At 39.8% G+C, this 17,073-nt stretch overlaps 1 protein-coding gene and 1 long non-coding RNA gene across 2 annotated transcripts; both read right to left on the bottom strand.

Annotated features, from left to right (window-relative positions):
• Positions 1-588: 588 nt before the first annotated feature.
• On the bottom strand, positions 589-13,144 carry LOC116698046 (OX-2 membrane glycoprotein). The gene is given in 8 exon segments (XM_032529772.1): positions 589-2,305; positions 4,728-4,829; positions 7,589-7,825; positions 7,828-7,872; positions 10,226-10,555; positions 11,692-12,021; positions 12,108-12,224; positions 12,896-13,144. Coding segments are annotated over 7 exon segments (1,137 nt in total). The 5' UTR covers positions 12,193-12,224; positions 12,896-13,144; the 3' UTR covers positions 589-2,297.
• A 2,773-nt stretch (positions 13,145-15,917) lies between these two features.
• On the bottom strand, positions 15,918-16,529 carry LOC116698008 (uncharacterized). Its single transcript, XR_004334093.1, has 3 exons — positions 16,316-16,529; positions 16,076-16,205; positions 15,918-15,985 (listed from the first exon to the last, which is right to left on the bottom strand). It is a non-coding gene; the product is annotated as an uncharacterized LOC116698008 (long non-coding RNA).
• Positions 16,530-17,073: the final 544 nt, after the last annotated feature.

Genomic DNA, 17,073 nt, shown 5'->3' with positions numbered 1-17,073 from the left:
GAAGGCGGCCTTTGAGACAGGCCTGATTAGATCGAGTCTGAGGTCATTTAGAGAGTGTGGACTCTACAGCACTTCGACCATTGTCCATTTGGTGACTGGGAATTTATATTTAACAACTTTAGTTTTTAAATAACCAAGTAAAGCGACTAAGTCTATTATTATTAGTTTTTACGTTCTGTGTGTGTATAAAAAAAAACACACACATATGCAACAGAACTAATAAATGTATAACTGTATGTTATTCCAGAGGTTATGAATACATCAGAACAGAACTGGCAAGTGCTGCAGGCGCTGTGAGTGAATGTGTGTGCACAATATATGTGTGTGGTGTGTGTGTGTGTGTGTGTGTGTGTGTGTGTGTGTGTGTGTGTGTGTGCGTGTGTGTTTGTGTGTTTTGATGTATGAGGTCCACCATGATCCGTCTGGCTTGGGATGAAAAAGCCCCCCCCAAAAATGAGCATCTGGCAGCAAGGTCTGGCACATCAGAAAGGAATGTCATGTTTTTCTGGTACAAAGCTGAGCTGAAAATGTTGAAAGAGTGGCAATGCAAGATTATGCATAATAAAGATTCAGAAATGTATCATTTTAAAATATTTTTTATTATTCTATTTGTTGTATTCATTTCACCATCTTCACATTGTTGGTCATAATGCATCGTTTCATATTTTCTTCTTTTATTGGACTGCAGTGACTCTGTACAGGAATGGATATGCTGCATTTAAATTTATTTTTAGCAAATGTTCTGAAACCACAATTTAGAATTATTCTAAAGCAAGCTTTGAGCTCATATTTAACGCCATATGGATACTGTGAAATTATACAGACAGAGGAATACTGCCTTAACTCTTATTAATAGGGAGGAATGTGATGAATGGAAGCCGTATCATATCATATGCTTTGATACACAAGGCTATTTCAGCATAAAGCTGCCTTTACACATGCAAACATGATATCCAAAAAGCCTCCTAACATTATATTTTAGGCATTTATGTGCCAATTTGATCCAGAGCAATGTACAAATGACCAGATGCGGTTTTAGGTTTTTTTGAAGGACACAGCGTGGCTCTTCTGGTCTTTTAACCACTATCAAACCCCTTAGCCAACTCACTGCCATCTTCACACAGATGAACTCTCCGGACCCTACAATGTAGACGGGCAGCAGTACATGCATTTTTTTCAGGGGTACCAAGAAGGTTTCAGTGTTGCTTCCTCAGGGAATTGATTCAAGCAGCTGACCAAAGAATTTAACCTCTAACAAATGTGCATGCGCAGGCAGGCGCGCACGCACACGCACACGCACACGCACACGCACACGCACACACACACACGCACACACACACACACACACACACACACACACACACACACACACACACTTTGAAACAAAAAAACGTTATGTAGCCCTAGTTGAACAAATGAAGACTCTCCCAGCTTTAACAATAAAAGGAAGCAATGGAAGGATTTCGCTGAGGTACAAGAAGGAACAACTTACTGTAATGATGAGTTCATAGTTTCAATTAGCTATGTTATTTAAAGGATAAGGCTGACCATATTCTGTATTTTCCTATTTTTTTGTTTTAAATTGCAATGTAAATGCCAAATATATCTATTAGTTAGTCCTTCTAGTTGGTTTTGGTTGGGAAACAATAGAATGTGAATCCTTAAAAAGTGCCCATGTACAGGTGACCGGTGCATCATGTGACTCGTAAATGTGCTTTAATAGATTTTAGACAACACTGCAGAGGTATGCTATATTAGACTTTGTCTACACATTTGTTAGTTGAATCAATTCATTGTTGGTTTTACTCTTTTCATAGGATTTGTTGAATAAGAACCATATGGTATCACCAGACTTATCCTTTAAGGACCAGGTAAAAGACAAACAGGAAAGTATTTTGAGGACATGCAATATGTTGTAACAGCAAAACCACTGGACTTTAATTTCTCATACAGTGACTCTGGAATGTGGTGCAGAAAATCGCCTCAATCAATTCAGAACTAGAAAGAAAAACATGGACCGCTCAACATTTCCTTACTGACTCCATGTGAAGACAGCCTGGAGATTATGTAAAAGTCAGATGCAGAGGAAGAAGAGCAGAGCTGAATGTCGTGGTACTGTTGGCGTCCACCAATAGGATTGTATTTGACATTCTACTGTATAGAGGTGTATCAGAACATCTTCCCTTCTTACCAAGATGAGGATGATGATGATGATGACAACACAGGGCAACAATTCTGCAAGGTCGGCTCTGAGAAGCACTGCCTTTTCTTTTTAGCCTCTGGTCTCATCTGACAGATTAATCAGCTGAAAAGAAATGCACGGAGAGAGCAGGAAAAGTATGGCACAAAATGGAAGAATGCATTATACATGTTTAGGTTTTCTCACGTTTACATTTTCCATTAATGGAAATTCAAATTTGACTTGGTGCAGCTATGAAAAGCACGGCAAGCCTAGTAATGACAACATTCCCTCCAAACCTAAAACTGTTTGACTGCCCTGTATTCAGAGACATCACAGCTACACTGAGCTAGATTCATACTGGTTTGACTAAATATTATGTCTCATCTGTCGGATTATAAAAAAACACTGTATACTGTGATAGTTACATTGTCTGAGCTTGCACAATCAATTATCTGGAGTAAAGAGGTCTGGATCATGCAGTTATATAGTTATAGTTAGAGTTTTTCTGTGAGTGAATGGAAAGAGTCCAGGGTCCACAGACATGAGTTGTGTTCACTTATTTTTTGGTTTGTAAAATCTGCTGTAAGTACAAAAAAATCCAGGAAAGCCACAAAAAGAGTGAAATGTTACTGGACAGTGATAACTTAATGTATTTTTAATTATTTTAGACTAACAACTAACCTTTGCATTTCAACAACACGTAAAAAATAGAGTAGGGTATCCAACCCGATGCTAACACTAAGTGACAGTCAGCTACTGTGCTGTTAAACATTAGGTGTGCACCAGACCTCATCACTCCAGATCCTGTCTCAGTTGTCCTGTCTATTAAGGCACCAGGCTGATATGCAGGTATTTCCTCATTTTGTAAGTTATTTTGGAGTATGAAGTTTAGTTAGTAGTACTATACAGATCCATGGTTGATTTCCTTTCTGCACAGACAGAAAACATTTAGTGGACATGCGGATAAAGTGCAGATGGAGTGCAGGTAGCAAAAAGGTGAAAAGGCTGTCACGCTCTCACATATCTCCGGTTGGCTTGAACAACCACAGAGAAAGACATCTTAAATGCTGCATTATTTTCACCAGGTAGTTGCTAATTTTTCATTCTGTTATTTTTAGCGCTGGCAGATACAGTTGATTTATTGGTAATGTTGTTAACAGCTGCCTGTTCTATCTAAAGGAGACTATAGGGCTCCATAGAGAGCTGAGTGGAACTGCAGATCCACTGCTAATATACAGTATATAAATATTGATTAGTGCAGCATTAAAGTTTAGTTTATGCTAATATTACTGTTTTTTTCCAGACATCTCGTTTAAAAAATCCAAAGTAAACCAGGGCTCTGTTCCAGAAGTAAGAAAACCTCATTCAAAATCCCATTGACATTTATCACTATGCTAAAAACTAAAAATGCAGCCTTAGAATAGAGTCTCTCTCAACAGTGTGCTACTTCACTCACTTCATGCCTTAACTGCCTTAACTGCCTGGAACACCTCGCCTGCATTTGCGTCTCTAATTCCTCAATTAGTGACAAAACCAATTAAGAATGCCCGCCCAGGGGCACGCTCTTAAAGCGGAGGCCAGCCAGGAGAAGATTTAAATTTCTTATAGCAACTGCTGTCGTGTACGGTAATTTGTCTCAGAATATGCAACGTAAACCCCATGAACATGCTTCATTGTTTCAGAAAGACAGGTGAAAGAAACGCGGAATGCACTGAGTTACGGAAGATAGTGGAACAGAGGCTAGTTCATTAGCACATTCTGTAGAGCCACTGTTCTTTTCATTGTTTCTGTAGACATCCGGGCACTTTGCCAAAGCCCACCATAGGTAGAGAACCCTAAGGCCACATTACCCCTGTTCTTAAAGTCTCTTCCCTGGCTCCCTGTTTCATCTGGGATTCAGTTTAAAATTCTCACTCCTACATAGAGCACTGCACAGTCACGCTGAACTACTTCACCCAGGTTCCTCAGCTCGCTCCCTTAGTTCTAATAAGTTACATTGTCTTTGTTTGTGTTTATGTCACTGTAAAGCACTTTGTGATTTTATCTGAGAAAAGAACTAAATAAATACATTTAACTTACTCACTCAATAAAAAAACATTATATTGCCCTTAATGACTTCTTAAGAGAATGGCGATAGGCTGGATGTAAATCTGTAGAACTTTTCCCAAATTAGCCACATCCGAGAGATCAACTAAAGCTTCAGGAAAGGTGCAAAACTAAAAGCGAACAAGTGCCACAAAACCATTGATTGTTTTTCCAATCCCAACGTAATCAAAACCATACTCTAAATAAGTCACTTAACAAAACCTTTAAGTGAAAAAAAACATTTTCCAAGTTATAATCCTGTGCTCCTATGTTAATTGCTCTCTTATCTCTTGTTGTATGCCAGATATATGTGCTGTACATTTTCTCCCCACTTTCTTCTGCACACTTTATCTAAGTGACTCAAAGAGTGTACCCATAAGGTGTTTAGGAGTATGACTTGGAAAGATGATTTGCTTTCCGTTCATTCCTAACACCTTGACATTGACAAACATGATCTCACCTTCTTTGCGCAAGAAACACTTCCAAAGGCAGAAGCAGAGGGACATGACCAACAGGGCAGCCACGGTGGTGACTGAGATCAGGATGGTGAGAGCCGTCCCAACTAGGAGGGAGAAAGGCAGAAAAATTATGAGCAGTTTTATAATCTGCCAAACCAAATATACTGCACAGTGTGTAAAAACCTAGCCTTGCAGAAACCAGATTAAATGTCATGATCGGTGCTGGCATCTGTGTCTGTGTACTACTGTATAAGGCCTGTGCTAGTCTGGACACTGATTTCCGTTTTTGTGAACCATCATTGATTAGATTTGAGATTTATATATATTATATATATATATAAATTTCACTGTCTGATTACTACAATGTGTGTACTCCTGACCCATGAAGCCAAGATAAACTAAAGGTTATCAGCAAACTAAAGGCATGGCAATCACACATACTGTATACTTATAAGCACATTTACCTACAACCCAACACTCGCTGCATTAAAACTAATGCATCAGAGAAAAGCTGCGGTGCCGCTTGGTGGAACATGTGTACCTTTAAAAGTTGTTTTAGTCGTGCAACAGAAAACAGAAAAGATTAAACAGATAGTTTAGCTAGCTGTCTGGATTTACCTTGCAGAGATCTGAGAAAAAGTTAACCACAGTTCTCATACATCGACTAGATTTTAAAATGCCAACACAAAGGAAGCCCAAAGCAACGCATACCCGGCCTAAATGAGTGAAATCCGGTAGATTTTCCAGCGGTAACGGAGCAGTGGAATGTCAAGGGCATAGACTACGGTCCGCATGTTCTTATTCGCCCAGCATGTCTCCTTGGATTAGGGAGGCACCAAAATCATGGTTGCAGCTGTCGACTTAGCCCTGCTAAACGTGCTGTGACGCCCTGTTATATCCTGCTGTGCCCTGTAACGCCCTGCAGTGCCCTGCTATGCCATGAACTCCTATAAACTACTATTACTAGTCACTGTTCCTTTGTCTTTTATTGTGACTGTTATGGCCACTGTTCATCACACCCGCTAACCGGCACCGCCAAACACAACAACACGCCTATCATAGGGTGACCAGACGTCCCCGGTTTCCGGGGACAGTCCCCGATTTTGGCTACCTGTCCCCGGCTGGATCTGTCCCCGGAAATGTCCCCGGTTTTCACTGTGACTGAAAGACCCGAAATTGGTATGAAAGAAAGAAAAAACTGACAAAACGTCGCCGATAATCGCACACCCAACACACGCAGGCTCCAGACCGCCAGAGCCAGCGGTGCTCAGAGAGGTTTTAGAAGCCATGTTTTACGATGCTAAAATCACTGATTATTTACATGGAGTCTGGTGCGTTTAGCGAACGCAATTTCGCGGACTTTTATGTTTTAAAAAGGATCTTAATCTTTAACAGAAAGGTCGACCTCCTTAGAAATCTTTTCCATAATGTTGTCAGACACTTAGAATATTAATCTGAGTCTGTTAGCAGCTAAACAAGCACTTTTATGAACGTAAATACAAGCTGGACATTTATCCTATTAACTTACATTGCAACGATCTCGTTTAATACTGCATCAATGTCAAAGGAAAATATGTCCTGAGTAGTTTTTATTGTATCTGATTCTCAATGAGCTGTTGCAGAAACAAGCCTTGAGCAGTAAAGCAAAAGCTGTCAGTAGTTGAGTAAACATTACAACATTATGAAATATTGAGACTTTCTATCTTGAAATATTAAGACTTTCTATCTTGAAATATTAAGACTTTCTATCTTGAAATATTAGGACTATAAGGACTTTCTATCTTGAATTATTAGGAATATTAGGACTTTCTATTTTGAAATATTAAGACTCTCTATCTTCAAATATTAGGACTTTCTATCTTGAAATATTAGGACTATTAGGACTTTCTATTTTGAAATATTAAGACTCTCTATCTTGAAGTATTAGGACTTTTTATCTTGAAGTAAAATGATGGATTTTTTATCTTGAAATATCAGGACTTTCTATCTTGAGGTGTAGTGAAGTGGAGTAGGAAGTAGCAGCAGGGGTGGGTCTAGGATCAGACCTGGGGGGGGGGGCTCAGCCCCTAATAAGAACAGCTCTAGGTCTAGTGTCCCCGTTTTAAGTTTTACAAAAATAAAAACATTACTTGTTTTGGAGGTAAATATGCTTCTGAGCTGAAAATGTCCCCGGATTTTGTCTGAGAAATCTGGTCACCTTAGCCTATCAAGAACCTGGGTCTGTCCAAGGTTGCTCCCTAAAAGGAAGTTTTTCCTCTCCACTGCACTAAATGCTCGCTCTCGGGGAAATTACTAGAATTGTTGGGGCCTTGTAAATTATAGAATGTGTTCTAGACCTACTCTATCTGTAAAGTGTCTTGAGATAACTCTTGTCATGAATTGATACTATATATAAAATTGAATTGAATTAAGAGTCAATTTAATCTCAGATAGATTATCTCTATGGAAGGGGCCAAAGTAGAAAAAAACCATTGCAAAACCAAAGATTCACTGTGCTGTCACTTGTGATGTTTATTGACAATGCCTAATGAGGATCTCGGATTGAAACATTGCTCCTGTGAAATTAAATGTACTGAGAGATAGCAGATCTTTTCTCTGATTGTGTTTTCTTTATCCAGCACCTTTAAAAAGAAATGCTTTGTATGTGCATGCTTGGCACTCTGTTAATGCCCTTTATAGTCTCCAACAATTTCTACTAAATTTAGTATTCTCTGCTAGTAGGCTTCTTTTTTCAAAAATATCTCAAGTGATGATGACATCAAGTACATTTGGAGTATGCCCGGGAAAAATAACGCCACAAGGCTATCAAAAGTTTTGAGGTAATGCATGTCATTTAAGCAAAGGTTCACTGACACCAACTCACTTTTAGTGTTCATGGATACAGCAATCGGTGACTCAAGCCCTTTGTGGTGGACCAAGCATTTGATGGACACGTCTTTCAGCAGCCCGGATTGGACAGTCAGCGTACTGATGACCAGAGTGGTCCCATCGCTCTGTGGAAGCTGTGTCGTCACAGGTGGGCCCATGGTTCTGTTATCCCTCTCAACGTTCCAAACTATCTCTGTCGGGGGGCGCGACACTGAGGTGCAATTGGCTTCATTACACCTGGAGAGGTGGTCTTGTAGCTCACCTGAGGTTTTGGCAAGACTGTGAGAAACAAACAGAAAACACAAGAAGTATCACAATACACTGGCACACATTTACAAACAAACAAGCTCATGCTGTGGTAGATGTACATGACACATATGGAATACACTATGCCAAGGTATAATCTATTCTTTCTTAGCTCTCTTTTGCTGTGTGTAAAATACACAAGCCAGAAAACTCTGGAAATATTATTACATAAAGATTCAACACTAAGGAGAACTGGGATATGAAACTTATTACTTTAGTCCAGAAATTGGCCAAAATTCATATTATTGTTTGTATTTGTACATCTTACCACGCGTCTTTGGGTAAATTGCTGAGATGATAACTGGGAAAAACCTTGAAGCCTTGGATCAGGTGAGGAATGAGAATTCCTGCATGCTTAAGATACAGAAGTAAATCTGTGGCTGTTTTCAATTCTCTGTTCTCGGGGCTGAGCGAGGAATGTGATGCACTGGAACTGAAAACATTTTTGTTGGCAAGAAGACGTTCAGCCACAGCTATTTAGCCCTCATAGTTTCAGTGTCTTCTCAGAGTTCTAGGTGGTAAAAATTACCACCGGTCTGGATTGCATCAGATTTCAGGGCTGGTCGAACCAATCTTTATAACAACCCGAACCATAATAACCTGTGGACAGTACAAAGCTGAAGTGAAATTTGGCCCTTATCTAAGATTAAATTCCACAGTTTTTCCTCACTATAATTCTCATTACAAAGCTCTATAAAGCCGAGGGTAGCTGCAGATTCGGGTACAAATTGTCGACCCCCTTTCACATCGTCATATTGTCATTTGATACGTTGGTATTATAAAAATATAAATTTCAGCCATTTTATGTAAATAATCTGTATATCTCTCCCACCACTGGCATCTAATGTGGTCATTTCATTGCATGTAAAACTGAACCCCCTGGTAGCCTTATTTGTGGCGTGATGATTTTAACATTTGAAGTGTAAATGCATTATTGTGCAAAGTCAAGGTTACTCATTAAGACTACTTATCTCTAATTGCTCCTGCAATTTGTTCTTTTAAGATGTTAAACCAAGTATGACTTTTTCTAAATGGTTTAATTCAGTTACATTTGAAAGACAGATTTGATTTCTATGACTTACTCCATGTTGTGAGATCATGTGCATTCATGTGTTTCAGCTATCACTGTATGTGGACAGTATGTGTGAGAGTAGGAGTAAAGGAGGGGGCATCACATCATCTGGGGTGGGATGAGGGAGGAAGCAGTACAAAGTAAGAAAAAAAAACGCATTAATGCTAAGCGTGCTTTACTTCTAGAAACACCTACTGTACTGTACAGTTCAATTTCAAACAAAAGCACATCTGTTTTGAGATAGCTGTGAGAGAAACGGAGCGGGAGAAAATTAGTAGAGAGAGAGAGAGAGAGACAAAGCACAGAGGGATTGACTGTCTGGCTGCAAACACTGACACAGTCATGCATCAGGACCTCACTCCCTGCCTCCATCATTCTTTGAAATGGTCCATTCTTCACATGGAAACACTGTTGTGTATTTGCGTGTTAAGAAATCAGCCGACAGCTTAGCCTCGCTATATCATTTGATCAGCTACAATCGGGAAGAAAAGATCAACATTCCTGTCTAAATCCCTTGGGTACCTGGCTTTCCTGCAGACACAAATTCCAAGTTAAGACTCCTTCATTTTCCCCACTAGATTCTGTCTTCCCAGCTCGTAATTTACTGTAGGACATATTCATACGCAACCACAGCCCTGCAAAAATGTGCATCTGAACAACTCTTACTTATACTGTATTTCTTAAAAAAGAAACATTCGGCCAGTGAGTTGAACACAAACCTGATATTATAGTGAAACTGAGCAGCAAAAGATGGATGACGGTATGACAACAATAGCATTGGCAGCAAAAAAAAAAAATCCTCTGCCTTGAATGTCAGATATTGTTTTGTCGTGTTTGCATCATGGCCCTAGGGATGGAAAGGTGGGTCCGTCTGTTGGCCCAACATTTTTGTCTGGAGAAAAATACGTCTTTTGATAGATTACCATGAAATATGGTGCTTAATGTGGTACAGACATTCAGTAAGACTTCTGTTAACTTTGCTGATGCTTGGACATTTCATTTAGCGTTACAAACAGGTCCAAATTTCAAAGGATATCTCAAATAATTGGATAATTAAAAAGTAAAGAGAAACGTCACAGTTTATAACATCACAAGCACAGACTGATAAATAATCTGTGCACTTTATCATACATAATCTGCTCTTCCCAGGTGGAGCTCAAATTTTCCTCAACCATTTTTTTTCTGCCATATAAAATATAAAATAGAATATAAAATTTATCAGCATTAATGACTGGCTGCGAAACAGAAGTTTACCATAGATGGTGAGGCAAACCGTGGAGGTCTTGGGCCCACCGGAATGTGTGTTGTACAGACATGTGTAGCAGCCCTCGTCCTGGACGGTAACAGGCTGGATGGTGAGCTCACTTTGGGACAGGGAGGCACTCAGCCAGACTCTCCCCTGGAACGGAGGCTCTATCATGGGGTCGCTCCGCTTTGCAAAGGAGGCCACCTCTTTGGATTCTCCTTGTGCAGAATTGTGTCTCCATACGATCTGCTGCACCTTTTCAGGTAAACCGTAGGTGCACATCAAGGAGGCCTTCTTGCCACTCACTGCTGTCTTGTTGCTTTCAACGGTGACTTGTGCTGGGAGTAAAAAGAATGATGGGTGAGGAGAAAAGATAAGAAAAAGAACAGGGACACAAAGGGTGAAAAACAAGACAATGCCTATGTGGGTGCCTCACAAAAATGAGGCACCCAAAAGAAACTAGTCCCTGGAATCTGAAACAGCTGTTTCTGCTTAGAAACATTAACCCTGCTCCTCCCATTGCTCCATATCTCTTTATTACCAAGACTGGCTGAGCTTCAACAAGCTGATCAACTTGTGTTCAAAGATTAGCAACATCTGTATTCACATATTTTCCTAGTAAATCCCCACAGAAGATTGATTTTGAGGGGGGAGGAGTACCTATCCCTGGAGTCTGCTGGAGAATTGGTGTTGTGTAATTTTAAAGGGAGAGTGCAAAGGGCAGGCTTCCAAAATAATTATAAGACATTCGCATATATTGTTTAAAACATAATCACGAGCAGCAGAGAGGGAAAAACTGTTTGCTTCAGCTTCCAACTTGTACTTTTCATCGACACTGATCATTGCTCAACCTGGCCTCACATGGGGGCTTTTCCCACCTTGTTTATGACCTGTGTCACAATAGAAGAGTCACATCCTGGCTTTCATCATGGACTAAAAAACATATGTTTCATCTGAATCTCTCCTGTCAGGGTTGAATATAAGTCAGAGACCCACACCTTGTTGTTTTTGCTTCATCACTGCATTTCTAGCTCCCTGACAGGCAGGCATGTTGTTGCAGTACATGGCTTTGAATCTTGGCATTATAGATCCAGAAACCAAAGCTGTTTTTTAAAATGCTCTTGATAAAGGCACCTAACTAACCAACTAATATCCCAAAAATATGTGTTCTTACTTGTGCTTAATACATCAAAATCAAATTATTAGACTGTAAAGTAGATATTAATGTACTATTATTAGACTGTAACGTAGATATGAATGTACTATATCTTTTTAAAATAATTTTGGGGCATTTTGTTTCTTTGTCAAAGTCAACAGTAGGAGGATGACAGAAAATAAGGGGTCACTACTGAACTATACCCATCAAAGTGATTCTATGTCCTCAGGGTTGGATCTTGTATACACTGTAACAAATTGCTGTTCTTACATCTGTGTTCACAAAATCAAAGCTGCACTCAATAATGGCCTTACTCACAGGTAACAGTGAGGCACGTCTGTCCCTGCTTTGAACCAGAAGGAAGCATGTCAAAGATGCAGGTGTAGCAGCCTTCATCACGGAAGCCCACCCTGCGGATGGTGATAGATGAGGTGTCTTTCGGGGAAGGGGCGAGCTCCACATACTGCTGTCCACTCACACTGTCTCTGTTGCCAGGTTGGTAGCTCAGCAGGGTCTGGTTCTGGGCATCCAACCAACGCACCTGCCTCAGAGACTCCCCTCGTTCCCGCGAAACACTGCAAATCAGAGTGAAGGGCTTCTCCACTGGAGCTTCCAGACGCTCGGGTGCTGTTACCCTGCCTGAAACATCTACCAATATGAAAAAAAAACATTGTATGTGACATGAGTTCTTTATTTGAGTTTTCCCATGTCTTCTTTGTGCATGGCAGACTCACCCTGTAGTCTTCCCACCATCATCAGGAGTAAACACACATGCAGACCTTTCCTACAGGAGGCCTGGATCATCATCTTCTTCTTCATTGCTCATTTAACAGGGAGAAGGAAGAGTGGCACTGAGATGTGAAAGTTATCAAAGTCAGCACAACATGAAATGACACCCTCTTATGATCGCCACTGTCGAACAAATGCTTGCTCTTGTGAGTATTACTGAACTTGTTTGGTCTTTGTAAATTATAGTGTGGTTTAGACCTACTCTATCTGTAAAGTGTCTCAAGTTAACTCTTTTTATGATTTGATACTATAAATAAAATTGAACTGAATATAATTTATACTTGTGGCCCAGCAGGTACACAGGAGGAATTTTGCAGAGCAAACTTAATTTTTCCCTAGTCCTACAGAGCTAACTCAACTCATGTGTTCTCTAGATGCTGTCCAACACATTTTTATTGGCATAAAAAAGGTCAAGAAAACTATTCAGTCCTATGCAATGCTAAACTTTGCCTCAATTGTTATAGCATCCCAAATATAAAGATTTTTGAATGAGAAATAGATGAGAAATAAGTTAGGTATCCGTAGGGTTCAAAGTTATCACAGCTCTTTAAACATTTGAACAGAGCACGTAAACACCTGTTAGATAAGTTTCACACTTTTTTATTTAATAAAATAATCTGTAGTTACTCAAGATAATTGAGAATTACTCATTTATCTGACAACAATGGCAATTGTGGCAATTTCTATTCCCTGTGTCATACAAATTATACACTCATGAGATTGAGACACTCACCTCTACTTGTCCTGATGCAAACGGTAAAATCCAACTGTTGAATATGTTCTACCTCTGCAACATCTTGCCCGTCCTTAAGACCTAGCAGCCGTTTGAAACATCACTCCAGACCGAGAAACCACTTTTTACTCCTTTTCTTTTCTGCGCACCAGCAGCACAATAAAGACCATTTGGAGGCAGCACCAAACTTCAGTCGACTGGATGCTGTGGAGTTGTGAGTGCAGGCAAAGCCGCAGCGCAGTTTTGGCTCACAGCGCCCTCTAGTGTCGCTTTGTGTGTTGCTGTGGGACAGGTGCAGACCATACGGTCCATGGAGCAGACGCCAGAATCATTGACAGCTAACCCTCATGATGTCGTCCTCGGGTCAAATTGACCCGTTTTCCCAAATCAATGTTCTTTTTAACTACCCAAAATAACATGATTGATTCCACACAACGCTCTTTGGCAAGTACAAATCTCTACTTTCATTCATTTTGGGGTGTCTTTTATAGCATTTGAAAAAAAAAAATAAAAATAAAGTGGTTTCGAAATAGTAGCCTAGTGAGTAAAAGCTGACATATTCCAGTCTGTGATTATCCATCAACATCCATTCCCTTAATTTTTGTCTAAGTAATTCCTAATTTCTGCTTTTCTAACTCAAACATTACGTATAATTTCCTACAAATGAGGTTTATTGAGCATAAATCCCAAAAATAACTGTAAAACTTAAGTTAATAAGTTAGTGTTACGTAGTGTTGAAAACGTCAAAAAAGGGACAAACATTGAAAAAAAAGCATCAAAAGTGTTGAAAAAAGGGACAAAAACGTAAGAAAAAGTTAAAAACATCGATAAAAAGCATCCACAAAAATGTTGATTTTCAATTTTGACGGGAAGACAACACAAGGGTTAAGAAGATCAGAATGGATGTTTACTTCCCCATTCTGGGGTCTATGCGCTATGTGTTAATTATGTGTTCCTTGTGGCTAAATGTCTTCAGGTCATAGTGACTCATGTTGCAGTAGGCGTGTTGAAAATAAAAATGCAACCGGAGAACGTAGTCATTAAGCCTGCTAGGCTACAGCCCAGCTAACAATTTTTGGTTCCCAGAACGTTCTGGGAACGTTCGTTTTTGGTTGTGGGAACGTTCCCTGAAGGTTTGTTTTGGTTGTAGTTTGGTTGTCTGCTGGTTAATTGGAAGGTTTTCTTAACGTTCCGGGAACGTTCGTTTTGGTTATCGCGAACGTTCTCGGAACGTTCTCCTAACGTTCTCTAAAAGTTACAACCTTTAGAGAACGTTAGGCGAACGTTCCGAAAACGTTGCAACCTTTAGCGAACGTTAGGGGAAACGTTCCCTTAACGTTGCAACCTTTAGCGAACGTTAGGGGAACGTTCCCTTAGCGTTGCAACCCTCAGCGAACGTTACGGAACGGTCTCTTAACGTTAGGGGAACGTTCGCTGTAACCAAAAACGAACGTTCCAGAACGTTAAGAAAACCTTCCAATAAACCAGCAGACAACCAAACTACAACCAAAACAAACCTTCAGGGAACGTTCCCAGAACGTTAAGAAAAGCTTATTCCCCTAACCTTTAAACAACACCCATACTCTATGTGTGTATGTATGTACTGTAAATACACACGTACATACATACAAAAGTTATATTAGTAGGAAGGAATGAACAGGCAAACTTGATGGCATTTCAAAACTTTAATATTCAAACAACTGAAAAAGAAACAACAAAGATAAGGATGTAGTGTAAATGTAGTGCAAGATGCATAAAGATGGGTTTGTAAAGTGTGTGCAAAATAAGTCACTAAAACAATATATTAATAAAAAAGTTAAAAAGGGGCTCCATGGCTCAGTCCTTCTCAGCTGGCCTATAAAGAAATAAACAAAAGTTAGACATGTAATACTAAGAATGAACACAACACATTTTTTTTGATGAACTTTCTTATGAACATAATGCAGAAGAACTTAAATTTACCGTCTGTGTGGGGCAAACTTCAGAACTTGCCCAATCAAATCCTCCGCTTCTGCAGCAGTCAGCGCAGGGAAGTTTTTCTGGCAGGCCGCTAGAGTAGAAGTCAAAATGAAGCAAAGTTATAGGTCAAATTAAAACCTCTTGTCAGCCAAGCTAAGCATAATACTAATGTGAAGAATAAAATAAAACCTGCCTGTTATAACCCTGCATACAGCCAGGTCCTGGAAGGCTTTCTTTGTCTTTCTTCCCCGCAGGCTGTACTGTATCAGCAGCATGCGGCGGACGGCATCACCTCCAGTACAACCACCGAAGGTTGACCGGAAAAATTGCTGTACAACATTAGTAACAGATTATGCATACAGTGTAGAGCTTGTACAATCTCATTTTGTAAGAGAAGTCAGTCAGTTAAGATATTAGATTTTATGCAATTATATAGTGTTTGTCTTAGGGCAGAACTATGGCCACTTAATTTCCATATTGGTTCCTCCTCTCCATACACACATACATACATCCATACATACATACAAACACGTGAGCAACCTGAGTCTTACCTCTCATTTTGATCTCCATGTCTGAGCCACCTCCCTCTGTGTGAGTTCTTCTGTTTAAAACAACAAAAAATGTTGTGTTACTCTAGTGATCCTTGCCATTAAATTGTACTTCTTTGCAAATACAAAAATCAAAGCAACTGTACCTTCAACTGGGTCCCAAGATGAAAGTGGCAGTCCGTGGTAGGGTCACTAAAGACTCATCTGCTCTGGGCAACCAGCTGGTTTCCTGCATGGCGTTGATACATATAAAAATAAATTATATGATTTTTTTAAGATGAAGTTGATAGGTTGCTGCACATGCCATTACAAAAATATGAACCTATTCTTTATATCAGACAAAATATATATTAAAACAACTTACATGCAGGTGGTGGAGGAAGTGTTATCTGCTGAGCTGAAAAAAGACAGGAAGAGACAAACATTAGAACAATCCCATGATATGCACCATGTTGACTGTCATTGGTTCCATGTTAAGAAATATGACTGTTTATATAAATGCATACATAAATTTTAACTTCCAGAAGGGCTTCCAGACGCACGCTCCGTCCTGGACAGTTTATTGGTCGTGCAACAGATTCATCTGTAATACAGAGACATATAGCGTTGTACCATTGCAAAATCTGTGATTGAAATATGTGAAAAAAATGTAGTCTATAATAAAAGGTCTTACCATCACTTGAAGAATCTGTCATGAACCTCCTTGGGCGTCGGCGCTGCCTTTTTTGGACACTTGCTTCATCTTCTGTGGATGCTGGTGTCCCTCAGCCGCCGACACCGGTCCACAGCTTTGGCGTAGGAATCTATGTTAAGAGAACATTTGTGATCCAGTAGTGCAAAAAAAAGAAGAAAGAAAAGCAGTTCCATACAGAGAAAATTATTTATTTACATATAGTATAGCAGCAATAGGTACCTGTACACAGCCATATTTTTTAACTGGATATTTGGCCCAGCTGCTGTTGGGCAAATGGCACGCTGTGATTGGAGCAGAGCGAGGGTGACATGGAGCTCCTGTAGAGCATGAGCAGATAATCCATCTTCTCTCAAATGTCTCCATCCGGATCATCTGAAATAACAGATCATACAATTTGTACTGATTGCAAAAATATTTAAAATGTATACAGTCAGTGTAAACATGAACGTGACAAGATTTCTGCATTGTACCCCAGATACTTTGTAATGGGGAGACACAGCATCCACAGAAATGCATAGTGTAAAGCCAGTACTGCAGCTGTGTAGCAACACATTACGTCCCTTGCTGTAGCCTTCACTCAGCTTGACGATAACTGGCTAAAGTGCGTTGCAAGATGGCTGCCTATCTACCTGGACTAAGGATTTTGATTATTTTGGCTTTATTTATGTACTGTACTACACTAATTAAAAAAAGACCGAAAAACGGATATCTATTTGTAACATAAACAAAAGCATTTTAACATGATTACACAAAACTTACAATGCAACAAAGCAGAAAACGTCGTGCACAGCAGCAAACAAAGGGAAAGATTTAAGCAATCCATTTAAAGCCCAACTCTGGCCTCGCCCTTTGAATGGGAGTGCTATACGGGCCCTTCTATGATAGCATCAAAATCAACATTTTTAAAACACTAAGAAGGCTCGACACAACATGAAACTTTACTCCAAGTCTCACCTGGGGGCTCAAACACATAAACT

The sequence above is a fragment of the Etheostoma spectabile genome, chromosome 11 (genome assembly GCF_008692095.1).
Source record: "Etheostoma spectabile isolate EspeVRDwgs_2016 chromosome 11, UIUC_Espe_1.0, whole genome shotgun sequence".
NCBI classification, from domain to species: Eukaryota; Metazoa; Chordata; class Actinopteri; order Perciformes; family Percidae; genus Etheostoma; species Etheostoma spectabile.
This window is presented reverse-complemented; position numbering and strand designations above follow the sequence as displayed.